Source organism: Labrus mixtus, chromosome 21 (genome assembly GCF_963584025.1).
Source record: "Labrus mixtus chromosome 21, fLabMix1.1, whole genome shotgun sequence".
Lineage (NCBI taxonomy): Eukaryota > Metazoa > Chordata > Actinopteri > Labriformes > Labridae > Labrus > Labrus mixtus.
The window spans coordinates 22,315,032-22,337,531 of NC_083632.1; the positions used below are offsets into that span (position 1 = coordinate 22,315,032).

The following is a 22,500-nucleotide window of genomic DNA, read 5'->3' on the forward strand; positions in this document are numbered from 1 at the left end:
AAAAAACAAAGAGCAAAGAAGCGTATGGGCTGGTGAGCATTTGAGCCCACCCCATGCTCCCCATTTTTTTTTTAGTGTGTGACAGTCATGTGAACAAGGCCATGCACATTCTTTTCATGCATGAGCCCATAATTGCTGTAAAGTTTCTGACAGGCACTCAGTAAGAAATCAAGATCATTTAGTGCACAGACTTTTTAGCATAAAGATTCTGCATTGTTGTTCTGAAAATAATCAGATTATAAGACGCTTTCAGAGAGTCAAACAACTACCTTTGCTGTATCTTTTAAGAACAATAACATCAGGGATAAAAGGTCTTTATGATCTGGTCTTGTGTCCGGCCACTTAACGGGTCCAGGAGAAGCCATTGAGTATTCTCTTAGAACTAGAGAGCTCTTCTGTAGAGCCTGCAATGAAAAGTTAGACCCAATTTGGAGAGGCTTAAAAAAAAAAAACAGAGGCCCAAAAAGGGAAAAAAACACACTGAAGGGGTAAGAACATGTTTAGCTCCAGCAGCAATCGGTTTCTTAACCCACGTGCAGAGGATAACATACCATGGGACTACTGTCTGTGAAGTTTGTGTTTATAAAAGTTCAGAAAAGACACAGCAGGCAGATGTTTTTGGAATTGTCTCGTGCAGAGACGGACTGCTTTTGGATTCCTGCTTAAGACCTGCAGGAGAAAAAAAGAAATCTTGCTGTGTTTTGTTTTCTACAGCGATGATCCAATAAGCCTCCGGGCCACGCGATGACACTAACGGATGTTGCGCCTCTCTCCTCTAAACCCCCCTCCCACTGCTGCCTGGTTGTGTACTAAATTTTTTATTACATTCAAGCAGTAAGGCAAAGAGTGGCTATGCTCCCCCCCCCCCCTCTCACACACAGCACCCCTGCAAGTACTCCGTTTGAGCAACACAATGTGGAGTCGAGTAAGGGATCAGAGGTCTCTTCCTGGGCCAAACCCCCATCGTCCCCCTCAGACGAGCTCACATGGTTTGAATCAATGCTGCCACTACAGCGCTTTAGTGGGTCAGTTCGATAAAATACTATCAAGCTCATTGTTTATCTGCTTTGAAAAAATGTAAGGAGTTGGGTTTTTTTTTTAAAGTCAGGAGGAATTTCTAATCTTATCTGACCAGGAAAAAAACAAGTAGTTACAATATGAGAGCGGACGAAAGACTACAGTGCAAAAAATAAACAGTTTTGATTGCTTTTGTTGTAGCTGCCAAACATCAGAAATTCCGACTAAAATGTCCCTTTGTAATGTGTTTCTATAGTCTAGAGACGAGGAGGAAATTGGCCCTTCAGAGCCTGTGGAGATTCCTGCTTTTACACTCCTTCAGCTGTGAAAGACAACAGAGCCATCCCTTCAAAAAAAGGCCCACCAGAGCTTTGTGCAGTGCAGCTCCTTTGAGGTAAAGAAAGGGAAGAGCCTCTGTGACACTCTGCTGTTGCAATAAAACTCTCTCTTATTGCAGCAAATAGCGTATCAATGAAGTGAAATCCCACATGGCTGTTGGTGAATTATCAACCCAGATGAACCACCTATGCCAAACACAAACACGTGCACATACAGAATATACCCAAACTAAGTCTTTGGGATTTTCAAAGCAGCATCAGAGGCTGGATTGCTATTTTAAGACATGGCAGGAAAGCTGTCATCCACTTGGCACAGGAGCATAGAAATATTTATTTTAGGTGGCAATTTTCAGAATTTAAATAATATTTTGATGCGTTTTCTGACAAAAACATCTAGTTAATAAGACGAATGTGTGATTTAAACATTAAACATGATGTTTTTGATGCTTGGAGCATGCATTGTTGCAAATATCCTCCAAGCCATACCAACTAAATACTGTATTATCCATTGGTCTGAAACACATAATTTTTCAGAAATTGCCTTATTTGGTATAAAACAGACAGGATTGTCTTGGGCCGAGCTGCTGAGGAACTATGGCCTGTGGGCGAAGCGATCCAGATTACCAGAGGGATAACACTGGCAGGAAAGTTTGATCTGATTATCATCAGCGTGGCCTTGGAAAACCTTGCTTGTAGCATCTGCATAATTAAGCAACGCAATTTTCTTTTCTTTTTTTAAAAAGCGTCCGGGAACGTGGCCTTGATCAAAGCGCTGCAGTCTCTCCGACGTTTCGGAGAAAAAACACCCAGACCATGGGCGCACGGTGAGGCAGGAAACAGAGAGCCGAAAGTGGGTCAAGTATATATAATGCAGTTATGAGGCTCAGTGATGGTGGGAGCATGCAACGCTGTTTGGCACATATTAAGGGGTCTAAATTATTCAGATAAAACAGGCTGGGAACACAACATTAAATGCCGTATAACAACGATTATTTGCGCACATATAGTCTACAGCGCGACATAAAAACTAAACGCAACATAACCATAAATATGATCTGTTAAAACATACACACACACGAACATGGAGAATTTAAGTTTAGGAGAATGGGGAATGAAGTTGAAGAGGCAGGAAAGCACCTACAGTGATTGGAGCCGTTCCAGTGTTGGTTCCTGATGGACGTGCTGTAGGGATGGGGCGCTCCGGGCACCAGTCCCTTCTCTGGGATCAAACATCCTCTGCTCTGGTTGTAGTAATCCATCATTAAAAAAGGGTTCGGGCTGGGATTCAGTCCCACAACGTCCACGCTCTCGTACATCATACGGAGCAGGGCGTAAATCAGGGATTATTGTCCAAAAACGAACTATTGTGGCGCACGCAGGGATTTTCAGCTCGCCACCGGAGGAGGGAGAAACTGAGGAGGCAGAACGGGGGCGAAACTGCATTAAAATCAAAGGAAAAGTGGTAGATCCGAACACAGCGGGGACATTTGAACATTTGGCATCTTATTATTGCGCTGTATTGATCGACACTAACCCGTGGAGTCAATCGGTGTCTGATAAAGCCTCATCGGCCGCGCTCAGTTCAGAAACGTTATTGTAAAACTCAGTCTGCATGGTGTCCAATGAAATAATATGCACACAAAAATACACCGAAAACGACCCGGAGAACTTGAGCGTAATATATCGGCCTTTCTCAAACAGAGAGCAACATTTCAGGCTATATCCACACCATAAAGACTAAATAAACCGATACAATCCCAGACAAGAGGACACAAATCCCCCAAGTCAGAGTCGAAAAAAACGGGGAAAAAATGTCAAACGGGATGAAAGCACAAATATCAGAGGAAATTCCAGCTGCAGTTCGTCCTTTGGGTTTCGCTCGGTTGTCCCGTCTGCGCCCGCAGTGGGTGGACTCCTGTCAGCCCCCGTGAATGAACCGGTCTCCCTCCGTGCGCCACACCAACCAGCGGCTTTCCCCTCGCTCTCAGCCCGCTCTCAGATATCCAGGTCCGGGTGAAGCACGCAGCAGCACCGCCTTGTTTGTGTTTGCAGAGCGAAGTCTAAATCATTTCCCACACCAAACCGAGCCGCTATCATGTTCTGCAAAAAATGTGACAAGGCACAGCAGCTGAGGGCTTTGGCTCCTCCTCCTCCACTCTGCTTTTTTCCCCCCTCCTTCCCACCCTCATCAGTCTCTTTTCATGCGTGGCCCCTCCCACGTTTAACCCCTTCAGGGACGTCACCATGGATCTCCCTCTGTCTAAACCAGGGCCCTGCATGGGACTGTTGGAGGGGGAGCCCCCCGCCCTCCCTCAGATTTAGGTGCGGGGGCTTTAAATAGGAATGCATCTGAGGACATGATGAAGTTATACAAGCTCAGTAATGAGTCTCTCATATCTTTACACGAGTTCATGGACATAATGAGAGCTGCACCAGACTGGATCTCTCGCTCTTTTTTCCTGGAAGCTCCGGTCCATGTTCTCTGTATTTATTCGGACTCCTCCTTCCAACTAATTTGACCCTTTCCCCCATGCTCTCATCAGTCCCTACCCTCAGATTTTCTCTCCCCCAGCCCTGTCTCCCTCATTTGCCTAATGCTATGCAGCTGAACTTTTCCTGAACCCAGAGAAGTAGGCAGCCTCACCTCCTGGTGACCCACTGGCTGACTCGGATTCGCCTTTCTGGCTCGCTCTCATCCCACATTATTCAAGGTTTCCCACCTTGTACACTCAAGAGTAACACCATTACACTTTCCTCGAGAGCTGCCCAGAGAGGCGCCGCAGTTCAGCCGGCACACATAAAGCAACTAAAGTGGCAAAGTCATCCCAGTTACGGTAACTGACACTTAACTTTTCCCACAGTGTACAAACAGCTGGAATACAGAAGAGGAAGTTGTTTTGCTTCAGAGTTGCACCACCTCTTTTAATAAAATGTTACTCCACCTTTACTCTGCAACATTCCATGCAACATTGTTGCAACTTGTTACGCAAACATGCAGCTGTGTCATCATCCAGGTTTGAGTCCATGCCAAAGCTTTCTCAGCAGAACTATAGAGATGTTAGCATGTTTCCCTTTTCTTACCCACGTGTTACAAACAAAACTGCTGAAAGTATAAAGTCACTATTAACTTTGCATTCAACAAACACATCCACTCATTCTTATGTTGGGATGTTGTCAGGGAAACATTGACCTGTCATTGTCATGTGATCTGTAGTTAAGCTGATGGCTGACATTGTCTATACATGCTCATTGGTAGAGGTTGAGACCATCACCCATTAGATGTTACTTTGTATGAGCATCTCTATAATTTCCTGATTCTTTCCCCCCCACTTTGACACAAGTAAAAGTAAACGTTCACGTCAGCTGACCCTGAAAACATCAGACATGTTTGATCATTGCTTCAGATGACCTCGACAAGGTCAACATCATTCACGGGCAGTGTCTGAACTTCATCATTTTTTCAAAGGTTAACTCCAGGCATTGTCCAGACTTGACTTTTCACACACAGCACGGAGCAAGAGAGTGTCCACAAGGACACTTTCTCGACATCTTGAAAAGGGAAAAATATAATGGATTAAATAAGGGTTGGCTCCAGTGCGCAAGACGGGAGGACTTGTGGCTAATAATGTTTGTCTTTGCATCAATTTGACCAAATCATGTAGAAGGATTAATCCAAAAAGCAGTATTTGAGTAATCCTGCTGAGACCAATGGAACAATTACCCGACCTTTTCATACATTAGTCTTAATTTTCCTGATCAACTTGTATTGCAATTGTAGCTCATTTAATGAGAACAGTACTTGTGTAAGGGGATAATGACAGCTTAAATCTTGAATCTTGAATCTTTCTGCTTTTTCGTTTTCTAGGTGTTGTTTCAAAACTAGCAACATTGAGCTGAAAAAAACCTGTTCGGGTAGAAAAAGTTAAATTCATAAAACAATATATCTGCTCTAATGTGTACAAGGTTAAAAAAAAATGGACCTACTTGTGCTGTCACCTACACCACTGCCTGAAAAATACCTCCCCCCCACACACACACACACTTTCTTCACACCTGAGCCACAGGCCACAGCTGGGTCTGACCAACACAGGTTTTTGAGAGGGATTATCTGCATGGAGCCTGGCAGGAGGGCTCAGCCTGCTCCGCCCCCACTGACCGTGACACTTATTTAATGCAGACCCCGGTGTGTTTACCCTTCCTGATAAGAGCTCAGTGTGCAGGCCTGGGCCGTGGTGACCCCTTAGCTTGAACTGATAGCGCAGCCACACATTCCTTGACAGGATTAGCCATCTGAGTAATGGCTGTCAGAAAATGCTAATTTTTTCCAGGCTCTGTTTTCTTCTCCAAGGGGAAGCATTCATCCTGGGGTAATACCCTGTGATAGCATAGAACAAGCGCAGGGATAACAGATTGTTGTTCATTGCTTGTTACAGAGGAGGAGGGAAGAGAACCAGATCTAAAAAAAGGACTTTTCCCAAAGATTTCCTACATTTTAGAACCCTTAAATGTTTGAGTACATCCAGGCACCTGTGATTAAATAAATGTATTGTTACACTCACAGGGAGGGAAAACTGATCACAGTGCAACAATGGGTGTTGGGTGTTGCCTCTGATACAGCCGAAAATCAACAATAATCATAAAAGAAGTATTGATCTAAATACAATCAAGGGATTTACAACAAATTATCGTGTGACAATAGCAACAAAAAAAACCAGTGTGGTGCTGGCAGAGGGACTGAAGTTAGTTAAAGCTAACACAATGTAGGATAATAGTGTTTCCTATGCTATATGTGAACTTTTTAATGGATCTTGGGATAAAATGTTTTGTCCAAAAATTGACTTGCCACAAAATAAATTAAGATCTATAGTGCACTCATGTAAGGGAGTGGTCACAAGTCTTAATTGAATCTTTATGATTATAAAAGTTGAAAAAGAAATAACTAAATTTAAAGGCTTTATATGTGATTTTTTTACACTTAAATATAATATAAATCAAGTATATCCTCTGAAAATAACTCTGTGAGTCATGACTGTCTACAATGGGTGTAACACCCGAGTCCCACTGTCTGTGATGTTTTCAGAGTTTTCAGAGTCCTATCTTCACTTTGTTTACATCGCCGGGACGGCCGGCTGACTCCTCCCCTCACGTATAAAAGTTGTTTAATTGAGGGACTAGAGAAAAGAAGAATAACATACTGTACTCACTGCTTAACTGTGTTTCTAGATCACGATCATTTCAGGTAAATTTACATGCAGTGTGAAGATACGAGCATAATAAAGATCGCTAGCATTAGCATGCTAACACAACAATGCAGCGCGAGTTGTTTTGGTTTCATGCTGGTGCTCAAGGGCGACATCTGCTGGATCAAAACATTGCATATAAAGCCTTAATGCACAATAAAAGGCAGCTGTTCTTGTTGGAGCACTTTAAGCCAAATGTCTTAGAACTTAAAAGTAATTTGGCGGGGACAAAATAATTAAATTATAGAGATTATAGAGATTATAGAGAAAAGAGTTTTCATTATATTTCAAATTATAAATTTGTCATAAAGAGGAAAGACTCTTCATCAAGTTCAGGCAAACTGACTGAAGGTCCTGAATGCCGCAGCGTTCATACATGAATGCTCTGCAGGAGTAGCTGGTTATGTAAGTGCTTAGACTAAAGGGATGCAATGAGTGTTAAACGTCCTTGTTGTGGAGCAACACTGGAACCGAAATTCCATCTGAGAGTTGGAGGAGAGCAGGGGGGAAGATGTGGAGAGGGATTTTAGGAGTTTTATGGGTGAGGGCGGAGAGGAGATTGCTGCCTGGACCTTGAGGGTGTCAAACTATTTTTACTGCCCCCACTCTGCTTCTTTCTTAGTACAATCAGGGCTGTTAGGAAGCAGTAAAAAGTGCTTTCCTTACAACCCCCATACCCCCCCAACCCCTACCCAAGGATGTCCAGGTCTGTGGGGTAAAAATATGCTGTCTACATGACAAAACCATTATCCCAATTGTATTAGAAAACCTAATCCTGTCCTCCCCCACTCCACTGGCATAGTTCCAACTGCCAACATCCTTGTGCCACTCTCTTTCCAGGAACTCATCTCCCCTGGGTGCCTGTGTGTGTGCGCCATGGTACATGTTTGTTTTAAGTCTACCTGAAACTCCACCAACCTGTCTCCGTTACCCCTTGCTGCTATTACAGTTTCTGTGTGTGTGTATGTGTGTGTTTGTTTGCACAGCTGGTTTTGTGCAGCACATACAGACAGCGCCAGCCAAACCCAACAGCTGTGCTCCTCGACAGCGAGCCAACGTGTAATGAGGGCCCGACCCTTCGATGTGAGAACAAGCTGCAGTTATCGACGAACACCCCACCGCATCCACCTTTCCTTTCTGTCAATCTACTTCAAACACACACGCTCAAACACACACACACAGAATGCCTGACCCAAAGTTAAACTGTTCTATAGATCTCTGCACTGGTGTGTTTCAGATCCTCGGTGTGTGTGCTGCTGTGTGTGTGTCTTCTTAAAAAAGAGTCTAGTGGCTGCAGGGATTTTGTGAAAGCTAGCCCTCCTCCCCTCCCCTCCCCTCCCTTTCCTCCCCCTTGTCATTATCCCTTTAATGTCCCTCAGACAGCAGATTCCAGCATTTATGGTACAGGCCCATATCTGCCCATAAAGCCTTTTATTGTTCAGGCCTGCTCTATGGTGGCCGTAACCTGGTTTTCCTATTTTTTATGGGGACCTTCACTATATCACAGGGAGGGGGAGAGCTGCCCACCATCGGTGTTTACCAAAGTATGGCCCACTCATAAATCCATCATGGCCGGCGGCATTCTGGAAATACCTCAGCAGAGGGAGAGGAGTGGGGGAGGAGACGTAGCTTATTGTATGGCCTGTAATCGTCCACACACACTCTATGGCCTTGAGTTAGACGCTCCATCTGCGCAATGATCATTAGGGTCTATGCTCCTTTGCACTGAGTCCGTCACTCAGCAAATCAAGGGGAAATTGCTATAGATGTTACCCTGGAGGAAGGATATCTCAATATCAGTCATTCTGGACTTGGAATGGCCCCTATTAGCTGTCAGAAACAGGGAGATGTTTCGTAGGTCAGGATGGACACACAGCTAATTCCATTAAGAAAGCTAAGAGGGAAAGAAACTGACAAGGAGTGACCAGGAGACAAGGAGTGACCAGGAGACAAGGAGTGACCAGGAGTGCTGGAAGAGACTCAAAGATTGTTTTTTTCTAATAAGATGAACAAATCAATGAAAGAAAGCACAGAGCAGTTGTTTTCACAGACATCATTTTGGTCAGGTATTTTCTATTGGAGAAAATTCAATACTTTTAGGTTCTAGTCCACATGCAGGAGGGTATTTTTTTAAACTGAGGTTTTCCTCCTCCGTTAAATAAGTTCTCAGAAACATTTTTGTCCACATGAAAAGACAAAACGCACTGCAAAGTCAAAAACAACGTCCTTGACATGCCAAAAAAAACATTTAATTCCTCTGCAATGATCATTTCATTTTCAAATTCAGACGCCTCTGCTCGTCAACATAGTGCGAGAGCAACTATTTATGTATGTGGAAACATGTTAAAAAGTCCAATTACTAATGTTAACACCAGCTGCAGTTTGGTTACGTTTGCCCTCGTACTAATCTAAAAGGTGACAGCGTTGCACAATGAGACCAAGCGGAGGAAAAACCTGCGCACAGTGGGACGTGTCAGGGTCTCAGGAGGCAGGAAGTGTAACACTGTATGTGTAATTGGACGTATTCACAGTAACATCCAATGAGTGGTAAAGAACATACATGTGAGACAAAACAGTTGCAGCTGCATTCACATGTTGGACATAATTTGACTATGGACTGGTATGGAAACTCCATGTAAAGTCAGGAGTGACAACATGGACATCTTCAATCCACCTAACTGATTAACCCTCTTGCATCACTTTGGACATTTTTGTCCATTTGGTCAAATTTTACCTCTTCATCTGGCCATCATTTTGTCTGTGTTAGTGCAAAGAGAGATGCACATTTAATTTTTTTTTTTATATATCAATAGAACACTGTGAAACATGTTTACTACCCTCTTAAGTCACTAAGGACAAAAAGGTCCACTTACAAAAAACTGATATAAAAACAGAACAGATTGACATTTTTTTCTACTTTTTTTTTTGCATAAATCTCTTAAACAACTTCAGCCCTGCTCAAAGCTACCAAATATTGAATAAGTATCAGGAATGTAACCCTTTAAATGCCAGAATCATGTAAACAAACTGGCATTTAAAGGGTTAAATTACTGATAATTATTCAATATTTGATAGTTTTGAGCAGGGTGGGAGTTGTTTAAGAGATTTATGCAAAAAAAAGTAGAAAGAAATATCAATCTGTTCTATTTTTAAAGCAGTTTTTTGGCATGGAAATTTTTGTCCTTAGTGACTTAAGAGGGAAGTAAATTAAACAGATGCCTGAGGGTTAAAGGGCAGAAAGAACACAATAAGACATAGGCATACAATAAATGATTTAAGAACATTGATAACACCACACCATCTTCCGATCTCCCCTACAACCCATCCAGGCTTTCTCAGTCTTTCTACTCTACAGTTTTCTCTTCTTATCACAGCAAATATGGGAAGGGAAGCCTGTGCATCTGTTTGAGATGACAAAGGCGTAACAAAACAGCGGCATGGATATCATTGCCTAGTGTGAGTGCGCCCTAAAAGACAACTCAAGTTGGTTAAACTTCTTGAAGACATTTTGAAAGGCGTTCAGAAGCCATTCAGAAAGGCACACAACAGGCTTCTGCAGACAGTAGAACTAAAGAAGCTTTTTGGATCAAAACCATCTTCAGGAACTTCAACCAAGTCCAGGTGCCTTTTGGATGAAATGTTGGGTTACCATGATCTGGATGATTGAGAACCTTCTCAGACAGGCACTGACGCAATTACAAGTTAACAAATGCGTAAAAACAAGCTTTACTTGTTTTCTATGTTTGATACCTTCCATTTCCTACATCCAGGTCTTTGACTGCAGCCTAGCACTTCTGGCTTTAAGTCAGAGTTCACCAAAAAGTCAAATGAAGTGAGAATATGAGGAAGCGGTTGGGAAAAAAAGTCATCTTCATCAAAACAGTCTTAAAGCTTTGATTCTGTCTGTGATGCCTGAGCGCAAGTCGTTTCATCTTCTTCTAACAAATTTCTTATGCGTTGCTGTCTGGGGTGCCAGGCGTTGAAAAAAACATCCCTATCACTCACCCCCCCCCCCCCCTCCGCTTTCACAGTATTTTCCTCTCTCCCTCCCTCGCTGCTTTCTCTCTCTCTCTAGATTGTCAAGTGCTGTAGAGGGCCGATTTCCCGTTTTCCATTCAGAAGTGTGATGCTCAGGGTGGCCCGGAGGGGATACGAGAGGAGGTGGAAGGAGGGGGTGTTAGTGGTTCGCTTTAAGTGGATTGCCCTCAGTGTTTTTGTGCCCGGCCCAAAGCATTATAACGCCTCTGAGGGCGACCTCCACTCGAGTGGTGCACCCAACACCGACGATAGGCAGGGCAACCGATTGTTGTGTTTAGTATGAAGACTGAATGTGTGCCACATGAAGCGCACAGAGGTTGGGTAACTGCAGGCTGGATGTGCAGTCCACAGTCTTTAAAATGGTTGTGTGCATGCCTGCCTGTGTGTACATCCTGCTCTTTTTCAAAAAACTGGCTGCTCCCTGAAGAGGAGGATGAACATGTGCGTGTTACTTCTGCTTTTTTTGTTATTATGCCTGTGTTTGTGGACGCAGTGAGACTGTGTCAGAGTAGAAAAGTGCAGAGCTGGTTGTGACGTTAATGAAACATGTGAAATCCCCCTGCTTAGCCAGCAAGTTGGGAGCTGGGGGACAAACAAAGGCCCAGGGGAGAGCAACAGACTGCGGCGGCTCGGAACATGACAAATGCCCCTGCCATCGTCACCACTGTGGCCCTTGTTACCCTGCCTTTTAGAGGGAGTTAGGGGCAAGGCAGAGATAGGGGGGATCTGCCTAAGTCCAACCTGGGGTAGTGGGGGGAGCAGGAAGAGGAGGAGGAGGGTTAATGGAATGGATGACTCTGCCACATTAAAAGAGGAGGGAGCAGAGCGATGAGGGTGAGGGAGGAGGAGTCATCAGCATTTCAAAAGAACAAGACACAGGGAATGTAAGATGGAGCAGCGACTCCTCTTTTCTCTGGCACCTCTCACCCTCTCCGTCATTGTCCCCCCCCCCCCCCCCACGTCAGCCCCAGTGTGTGTGTAGATATATATTTATGTGGATGAAAGAGAGGAGTTAATTGGATGAGAGGCATCCCCCTTTACCCACAAGTCCCAGAGGTGTATATGGGTCAACTTCATCTGAGATATGGGGACGACCCTGACAGTGAAAAGCGTCTCATCAGAGAACACATTTTTATTGTGTTGGGTTGTTTCTGCAGTCAAAAGGGTTTTTCTTAGCTCAGCCACAGGCAGCAGACAGTCAGGCACAGTGAACAAGACCAGAAAACAACTGTGAAAGCTGATATCAAAGTCAAAGTGTATGCCTTGGGACCCTGTCCTTGATATTTAAGGCAGAAATGCAAAAACAAACACACAGGGGAAAAGGGGAAGAACATGACCAGCATTATATGGAGTATCCAGACAAATATATACATCCATTGCTCTTTACACATTCTTATCACAGCGCAGTGCCCGTGCTAATGTTTAACAGGGTTACATAATCTTGCACTCTCATTGACACAACTCCAAGTAAACCCACACAATGCATGGCTTTAAATACAATGGACAGACTTTTGGACGTCATTTTTACTCATTAAAGTCCCAACCATCACAGCGTGGATCTGAAAATCATTCTCCATTATTTTATCTCTGTTGTTTTTGATATTATCCTGATTTAAAAACGGTGAAGTTCCCTGAAGAAGATGCGCCAAGGACCTCAGAAAAGAAAGACCAAAACCTTAATACTAAGGAAGTCAAACAAATACTTTTTTTTTTTGATTTCAGTGACTTAAATGCATTTAAACACTCTGTGAATGCACTGAAAGGAATATTCTAATTTTCCTATTTCAGAGGAAAAAAAAACATTTGACTCAATAATTCATTAATGTAGCTGAAAAATATCTAACAAGTAGATCTGCAGAACTTAAAAAGTTTGATTCATAAGGAATAAATTAAATAATTTTCCCCTTGTATGTCAACTTAACTTTTTGTCAGAAAATACAAGTTATATATGAATTCAGGAATTCATCTGTAACAAAACTTCAAGAAGTGAAAAAAAAGCACAGAAGGCACATTGAACTGATAGAAATAAAGCTGGGCAGTCACTATGGCGACCCAAACCATCTGTGTTGTGAACCCACAGAGAGGGGAGTGTCTCCACAGTAAGTAAATGGGCTAATACAAAAAGTGAAAGGCTCAGATGGGCAGATCATTAGCCAGCCTCATCTAACCATTCTCTGTGTGATACCGCGACAGGAGGGGGGGTGGTTACATGAAAAAAGAAGCCTGATAATATTTAACCAGTGAGGATCTATCATTTATCTATTCAAACCAACCCCCCACATCATCAGTCCTCACCCCCAGCTCTGGCCTATTGTCATTAAGAGCCCTGCTCCCTTTCACTCTTTATTCAATATTTTTGAGCCATTGTTCCAGCTTACATGCCCCCTCTGAACTACATTACTTTTCCCACTCAGCGCTGAAAGCGGAGGGGCAACAGGCAGAAAAAACATCATATGTTAAAGTGTCAGGAGTAACAAAAACATCAGCCGGCCGTGGCAAAAGTCTGGCTTTTTGCATGCATTCTCAAGCGCAAACTCAAGGCTGAGGCATATACGGCAACCACGATCTCTCTCTATCCACTTTTTACACACGCACACACGCACGCACACACGCGCACACACACACACACACGCACACACACACGCACGCACGCACACACACACACACACACACACACACACACACACACACACACACACACACACAGAGGGTGACCCTGTGGGCTTTGCTGGGCACTTTGAATGAAAAAGAGAAGTCATTTATCCGACTCATCTTAGCTGCACCTCGCAGCACCTTTTAAAAACACTCTTTATTCCTTGCTAACGCTAAAGCTGCACCTTACTGACAGCATGATGGAGAGCCCCATTCTGCCTCCCTTTCTTCCTCCTCTCTCTGTTTTTACCTATTTCTCTCTGTAGCTTCTCCTGACTCTGTTCTTGCAAAAATTGTTGACTTACCAACACTGACAGGGTACAAAAGTGTCGGGCTATGTGCATATATCAATCTGTTTGTGCGTGTGTTGAGGTGTTTTAGCATGACTCCCTGTGGATCAGTGTTTGCATGTTAAATCAGTAAAAAGGTGCAACTGTGAAATGTGTTAAAAGGTTAAAAGGTGGAGGAGGTTTGGTGAGCTTGCTAATGTATGGAGGTGAGAACAGTGCCCAGGGCTGCCAGAAGGATAGGATGTCAAGGGTAATCAGGAGCTAGGATAATCATGCTACAAGATGCGTCTATAATCAGCTTTTTATCATATAAAATCTTTCACTTTTTGTACTTCTTCTGTTTTTTCTATTGATCTGAACTGTCTTCACTTTTTACATTCAAGTATTTGCTATAAAATTAGCTTAGTTTAGCATGAACATCCCTCTTTCAAGTTTTGAAAGTGCATCTTCAAACATTATTGTGTTTGCAGTTAACAAATATCCCGCCATGCATATTTCAGTTTGCACACAGCTAAGCGTCAAGCTGTCTAGACTGTGTTTGACCACGAGTGTTATGCTCTCAGGTCTGTGTGTGTTTGTCTGAGGTAGTCTCTATGCAACCAAGCGGACATCAACAATAAAACCTCTAACCCAGTTGGCCAACAGCCCATCTCTTTTTACCTCCCTCCCTCTTTCTCGCTCTCTGGATGCATCGTTCATCACTCGTTCCCCTCTGTACAGCATCCTGGACCACAACACCAGCTCCACCAATACAGCTGTTACTAAAGATAAAGGTTCATGATCATGACATGAAGGTTGTTCTTCCTACATTACAGTTGACAATATTTGACCAGAAAAGTGATATTGAATGCCTCTGAGAGAAAGTAATATACTGCTTAGCCTCTCCACCATCACTCCCCTGCCTTTCAGAGCTAAATACCTTTGTTCCTGCTTGACCTATCTTGACAAGGTTTCTGTTTCCTTTGTTAAATTGCAGCATTTTGAAATATATATTGCCATATATCCTGCCCTGAATTGGACCAACTTTGAAACAAGAGTGTTGACGAGTGTTGTGTTGGCAAATTACAGTAAATGATGTCAAAAAACACCCACATTTGCATTTTTCATGACTAATGCTTTCTACACTTCCCTCCTTTTACTGTAACTTCCCCATGTTGCAAAACAGCTTACATACATATGTCCAATGCTCGCACGCAATTTTGTCTTAATGCGTGTGAGTGTCCGCATGTGTGTTCTTGTGTGGTAAGAGTTGGCAGACAAGAGTCATGTGTGTTTTGTCTCTTTAAATTTCAAGCTGTCGTGCATCTATGCAAGAAGTACTTTCTGCAGCTCTTAAATAAGATTAATAAAAGCAACTAGAAATCTTTAACCTCTAACTTAACAATCACACTCACAATAACACAAACTACACATAACATCTCAAACATTGTGTCTTCTGGTACATTGCATAAAAATAGGTGAAATTAGTAGACACCAGAGATTAACTAGAATACAGATTGATACAAAAGTATTCATGCAGAACTCTGAAAACACCTGCAACCACTTGAAGGAAAGTGGAGAGGGTGAAAAGTAAATGTAAGTCTTTTTTAAAGGATGGTTACAGTCTGTGAGGTTCAATGCTGGTGTAAGTGTATTGATGAGATTCCATTATTGTCCTTCACTTAGTGTATAAAAAAAGAAACAAAAGAGTGTGAAGTGTGAGGGAGAGTCTTTTCTAATGGGGGAGAACGCAGCTAGGACATGTGAGGAATCTGTCAGTGAATAATTCATGAAGGACAGAAAGCGACAGTTAACAGGAGTGTGTCATAGGACACTGACTTTCATCCATCCATCCATCCATTCATTTATCCACCTACTCAACCACCCTCATCCACTCTCTCTCTTTCTCTCTCTTGTTCTGCTCTGGGGAGTTCAGATAAAGGATAATGGATCTGCTGACATTCATCTGTCCCAAAAAATTCACATTAAAAAAGTCTGTCAGTGTGGAGCTGAATACAAATATACACACACACACACACACACACACACACACACACACACACACACACACACACACACACACACACACACACACACACACACACACACACACACACACACACACACACACACACACACACACACACACACACACACACACGACAAAGAACAAATAAGCCATTGAATGAATTTGCTCTAATTTGTGCATGAATACCCTGTAATCTTTTGATCAAGCAGGTTGGGCATACGGCTTGTACACAGAATGCTCCCTCTTTTCCTCTTTCACACGCACACTAACACACCACTCAGATTTATATAACGCCCTACAGGCCTGACGCTAAGGGAGTCGCTAGACTTCACCTCAGGGTTCAACAGTCAAACCCAGGCAGTTAGCCAGAGTGCTCCAGGCTCAACTTTGAGGGGTAATCATAATTTGCGTGGGACAGGCTTCAGCTGGATAACAATAGTAACGATGTGACCAGCTTAGACCCTGCAGATGCTCCCTAATAACACATGAACGAGGAGGGTGTGTTAAATGTTTGGACTGGAACACACACATTCAGAGTCAGACCCACATGCACGCAGGTTATAGACGGACACAAAGACAGTTCCATGCATCAAGATAGACACTAGATAATTAAACAGGTGATGTCGATATCAAACAATCAATGACATGACTAGAAGACAACAGCACAGAGCTTCCACGCAGAGAGCAATAAGAGAAAAATCTTTAGAGAGTTATAACCCAGCCTTAGAATTTTACAAATGACTGTTTTCAAATCATACTTTTATAGTCTGATATAATCCACTCCCTTTGTTATAATTATATATTAAATATAATAATCCAACATGAATAAAAGATATAGTTTTATTTGATTTAATTTGATGAAAGTAGGACATATTTTTGAGACGCTCCACGGTGCATTTAAAAAAAAAAGAATAAACAGTTAACCTATCAAACAAGCTGAATTGCAAATTCATATAAAAATAAATAGCACCTTTTTAAAAAGGTTAGATTACCAGATAAATATTTAGGCAAGTAGTATAAAGTATACCATCATTTATTCCAACCCTTCGTCTACTTCTCAACAACTGAGCTATGTGCACATATAAGAGACAGTCCACGTTTACACAGTGACCATGCTCCTGTGACATCAGGCTCAGGGTGGGACTCTAAAATATTGTTATCATGTCGTACTGCTTTGTTCCAGGTTGTAAAGTCTAGACTCTAGATTCTTACAAATTATTATTATTCCACTTATTCCCAAATAATACAGAAAATCTGGAGAGACATCAGGCCAAACATCAATTGCTAACAGTAACATTTAAGAATCCTGGGAGGAAAGGCGTATATTTTTCTCAGAACAAATTTCTATAAGCCTAAAGTCAAACTCAAACACACTTAAATTTGTCTGGCCTTTTGCCTTTATTACATTGCACAGCTGAAGAGAGAGTGGGGGACACCATGCACCAAATAATTGCTGATCGGTAGTTTAACCAGCAATGTGTGCAACGAGGACTGTCTCCTCTTTACACGGGGCACTGACTCTACCAACTGAGCTTAACTGGCACAAGTTTTTTTTATGTATTAACAAAATACATTTGAGATTTAAAAACTTGTTTTCATTCAACGTTCACATAATAGCTGCCATAAAGCTTTATCCCTGTGACAGTCCACCACTGACACACACTGACGCACAAACTGAGCAGCAAATCCCACCATCAGCAACATGCAGGTGCATGATCATTCCAGCAAGCAGACAACAATAGACACCATCCTCTGTCTCTCTCTGTGTGCCAAAAACCCACTCGTCTGGCAAAACAGCTGAGTGGGACACATCAACCAGGGTATGCCTGTTGTCCCGAAGAGACAGAGGCACACAAAACAGCTAACACACACACACACAGAAACGCACACACAGGGAACAAAATGGGGAGCATCATGGGGGGAGCTCAGAGCATCATACACCTGATGAAAAAAGAAAAAACACTGTCCCACTTTATGTTGTTTTTCAGAAATTGTTGTTTTCACTAAGAAGTATTTGAATACTTTGAAAAATCTTCATTGGACTCAACTAAGTATGTTTTGATGTCTCATCATTAGAATTAACTACTTCTTGGTGGGCTGAGCAGTGAGTGTACATAATTGTTGTTCCACAGAGCTTTCTAAATGCCTGTTTATCCTTCAAAACAATCAAATGGCCTTTTCTCAGGCTGTTTCAAATATGATGCAATATTTTCAGATGAATGAAAAAAACACTTTGCAGGAGACTGAAAAAATATGTTCCTATAAAAATACTGTTGTCGGCATGGTAACAAATGCAATTACTTGACTGCTTACAGAGAAAAAAAAATACAATTTGGAAGCAACATCCATTTTCAAGGAAGTAAGTGCTTAATTCTAGGAACAGAACCGACCACTGGAGTAATGGGCCACAATAAAAGACCATTTCATGAAAATCTGGTTGTCCAACAACAAAAGTATAGTCCAAATGTGAAATAAAGACACTAATATTCATCACTTATAATGTTGGTGGCTCATAAGTTGATATTAAATAAATGAAAAGAATATTATATATTCATCACCGTGTCCTACATTGACAGTGAAAGCTGACAGTACTGCCAGTACCTACATGACCCTGATGTTGAACTGCAAAATGTATCTTCATCAATAATATCTTCAGACACATCAATGGAATATTTACTGTATCTTATTTAATTCAAATTAAAAGCAGTGCCTTTAAATCAAAGCCGAAATAAAAAGTAGCTCCTACTGACATGCACATCGGAAGGTGAGTCCAGTTTATTTCATACTTAAAGCACTTGTAAGTGTTTTTTTAAGGAGATAAAATGTGATTGAACTCATGGAAGGCAGCTGTAAATAAAATTTAAAAAATGAAAACTTTTAAAGAGTTAACAGATTGAGAAAGCCTCAGGTTCACCAGTAGTTTGCAACACAGTTGAGGAGGGAAGAAACCAAGCAGGATTTGAAGCTGCCAAAATGACCCGTCTCAATGTCCATGTGGAAATGTCAACCTTTTTTTGCGTTAAGTTAAAGTAACTTTTTTTTTTAATTGCCATTTAGAGTACACAAAGAACCCTCACAATTTGAAGATGAATTGGCTATCTATCTTATTAACCATATAGCAAACGTAACATCTCTTCAGCAGAGAATGTTTAGAATGTTTTTTGCTGAAATATTTGGTACTTGTTAGAGGCTTTAAATCTCACTTAAAGCGATGGACTCCATCCCCCCACACCATGCATCACTGTTTGGTTTATTGAGCTGCAGGTTTGAGCTCTGTATTGGCTGACTTGAAAGATTCCTTCATTCTGGGTCTAGAGTTCACTTTACACAACTGGAGAGGTTTGTTCACAGCTTTAGAAGTTGTTTGATCTTTCCTTATTTTTTCTCTCTAACTATTTTACTCTCTTCTCATCGTTTCTCTCTGACACAGAAAATCCTCCTTCTTTTTCATTCCCCTTTCTTTCTCTCTCTCTGCATCGATTCTTTTCCGTCCAATTGATCCCTCTCATACCACGTCGCCTCCTTGAGGAAATGCACAACTCTATATAATCAACTTAACCGCTTTGCCGTCTGCCACTATGCTGACCTGCCATGAGGTTTGTTGGTCACACGGCTGGACTCTGTCAGATTATCGGCGCAGCAGGCAGAGAGCGAGCGGCCAGCTGCCCCTCATATGTTCCTCTCTCTGGTGACACAGATTGAGTGGCTTACTAAAGAATCTCTTTGTGTGTTTGTGTGTGACTGTGTGGAAGAAACTCTGTCTTTAAGTGGGTGTATATATAATGTGTATATTAATCATATTTTGTCTTTCCAAAATGTAACAAATGAAAACCTTGAACTAACTGAATCATCAAATTGCTCATAATTCATGAGATTTCATATTACAAATTTGGTTGATCTGTTGTAAATGTCCCAAATCACTGCTGTGGCTCAGTTGGTAGAATCGGTCTCTTAACCGGAAGGTCTGGGGTTCGATCCCCAGCTCATGCAGCAACATGTCCGATGTGGCCTTGGGGAAGAAACTTAACCCCAAGTTGCTCCTGCTGCTTTGTCAGCGGCGTATGAATGTGTTTGAATGGGATTAGTTATTTCTGATGGTTAATTCACAAAGCAGCCTCTGCCATCAGTGTGTGAATGTGTAGGTGTGACCTGCAGTGCAAAAGCGCTTTGAGTAGTCAGAAGACTGTAAAAGCGCTTTACAAGCACAAGTCCATTTACTGTACCATTTACTAAATTTGATATTCCATCAACCTCAGAGAGCTGAAAGTGTTTTTTAAGTCAATAAATGAATAATCAAAACAAAATTAGTACTACTAGTAATACTCTGCAAAATAATCACATACCTGCCCTACAAATGCACAAAAATGTGGCAACATACTTTTTGCGCACTTATATATGGGAGGGGAGGAGGAAACCCTGGTTATAGTCAGGTTTCCTCTAACTGCAACTGTTGCCAAGCTACCAAAATAACTCCGGCACTACGACGCACACCCAACTTCCTACTGAACGCATCTGGTCACATCTGCACTCTTGATGAAATGTAGGAGACCAAGGCTGCAGGGTGGTGGCGACATGTTTTCGATCACAGAGAGAAAACAGTCATCTGCAAAGAAATTGTTATGGTGCAGAGAGCTTTCTTCCTCATATTTACACACTGAATCTTTGTGTACTTTTGTTTCATGCCATATTTTCCGCTTTCTGTCTACCACCTATAACCTATACATTCTCTTTTTTTTCCACTCCTCCTTCCTCTCAGAACTTTCAAGAACCCTCCCTCCACTCTCTCTGTCTCTCTTGGGGGAAGCTTAGTGCCAGTGTGAACTTTTATTTGTGTAATTTACATCCTCTGACAGCCTCCTGCTCCCCCTGCCCCACAACCCTTGGCTTTTACTGCGGCCAGACCGTCGTAAAGCAGCCGCCCTTTGTGATGAGAGAGAGGGAGAGAGATATGGGGAGGAGGGCTGTCTAAGCTGCAATCCAGAGAAAGCTGATTGTAAAAACAACACACGGTCACTTGATGTAGGGTAGCTTCCTGGCTGACTGTGTGTGTGTGTGTGTGTGTGTGTGTGTGTGTGTGTGTGGGCTCACGTCTATACGTCTGTGCGTGTGTGTGCACGTACACCCCCACCATTTGCTTGTCTTTGTGCTCCATATGCAGTTGCTGGGTTGGTTTCTTGACCAAACAAGCTTAAGTATATCCAGGGATCAGGCATTAATCCGCCAGCCATCATGTGCTTGCTTTGCTCTGTACTTAACTAGCTAGTCGTGATGGTCAAAGGTCAAATGATAATCCAATTAACAGGTGGTATGGACCTCTAACTCACCTGAGGAGGTGCATGTCTGAGGTCAGGTAACTCCTGACACTAAGCGACAGTGAAGTGGCATTAACCATTTCAAGACATACCATTTAAACTGTGCTCATTTAGCACTATAGTTGAAACAAATACATTGTATTGGGTAAATTCCAAACAAGCTTAAATTAGACTAGAAAAAAAAACATCAAAGCGAATCAACACAGATCTGAAAGAGATTTCTCACTAGAGAAAGAAAACAGAGAAGTGGAATTACAAAAGGGAGAAGCATGAAAACTTGAGGTGAAAAAGGTGAAAGGGAGATCAGCGGGATGAAAGATGAGAGATCGTAAGAACAAAAAGAGAAAAGAATTGCCTCTGTGATTAAAAGTAAAGATGCTTATTTCCTGGAATCAAACATGTGCTTTGTGGGAAACAAGGTCACAAATGAACATATCTTTTTGGAAATACATCACATTATCCAAAATCCAATTCACTATAAAAGGTTTTTAATTCTTACATGAGGTAATATGAATAAAGTTAAAATGTTTGATTGCAATATATGATTTAGTTGAGCAAGGCCTAATAGCAACTGTTGCTGGCATGGACCCACACACGCACAGACACAGACACAGACACAGACACAGACACACACACACACACACACACACACACACACACACACACAGCAGAACTTTGACAACAGAATTTGAGCAGCTATGGAGAACAATGACCCCCAGTGGCTGCAACTATGTTTCAGAGTAGAGTGGAGCCAAGACACAAACGTGAGTGAGTGTGTGTGTGTGTGTGTGTGTGTGTGTGTGTGTGTGTGTGTGTGTGTGTGTGTGTGTGTGTGTGTGTGTGTGTGTGTGTGTGCTGACCAAACACTCATAATGAGTTCCTCCTCAACCACAGTTACACATACTTATACACACATACACACACACACGCGCACACACACGCACACACACACACACACACACACACACACACACACACACACACACACACACACACACACGCACACACACTCAACAAGCATCTGCCTGTTAGACGGGGAAATTCAAAAGGGAACATGCCTCATTAAAACAAAAATAACACAATTCCTTTGTCTTTGTCAGAGTGTGATACCCTTGATTCCACACTATTTGTTCACCTCTTTAAAGTAGGTTCAAACTGAATAATTGTTTCTGTGGTGATAAAATGTACAGAGGAGATAAAAGAACAGGAATGAGGAGAGGGGGCTGACACTAGCCATTATACAGTTGTTGAAGAGAGGGAATCAAAGCAGACAGACCTACGGCACGGCTAAGACATTAGTACTGCACATGAACATGCATTATGTGTTGCCCAAAGATGCCTTCGTCTTCAATTTAAAACTTTACAAAAAGAGAAAGGACACAGAGAGAAGCAGTGAGAGCGGGAGAACAGTGAAAGACAGAAACAGCGACAGGCTATGGATTTTTGTTATAGAGAGTTCTGGTAGACAAGTGGAAGAATACACTGATCCATCGTTGGATGGAAGTGACTATCCCTGTCAGACAGGGGGGGGGGGGTCTCCTGAGGCAAGACGTGATGGAAAAAGACAATGCAGAAGTAGCAGATGAAACAACAGAACAACATGCT

The 22,500-nt window shown here is 42.3% G+C and overlaps 1 protein-coding gene across 6 annotated transcripts in view; it reads right to left on the minus strand.

The window, feature by feature from the left end:
• raraa (retinoic acid receptor, alpha a) overlaps positions 1–22,500 on the minus strand; it is a 152,211-nt gene that overhangs the window by 37,598 nt on the left and 92,113 nt on the right. The window contains exon 1 of one of the 6 annotated variants that reach the window (XM_061028772.1): positions 2,497–3,496. The exons of the other annotated variants lie outside the window; for them this stretch is intronic. Coding sequence (XP_060884755.1) covers positions 2,497–2,674 — 178 coding nt within the window. The 5' untranslated portion in view covers positions 2,675–3,496. Of the gene's footprint in view, positions 1–2,496; positions 3,497–22,500 lie in introns of those variants that run through there. 6 annotated transcript variants of the gene reach the window in all.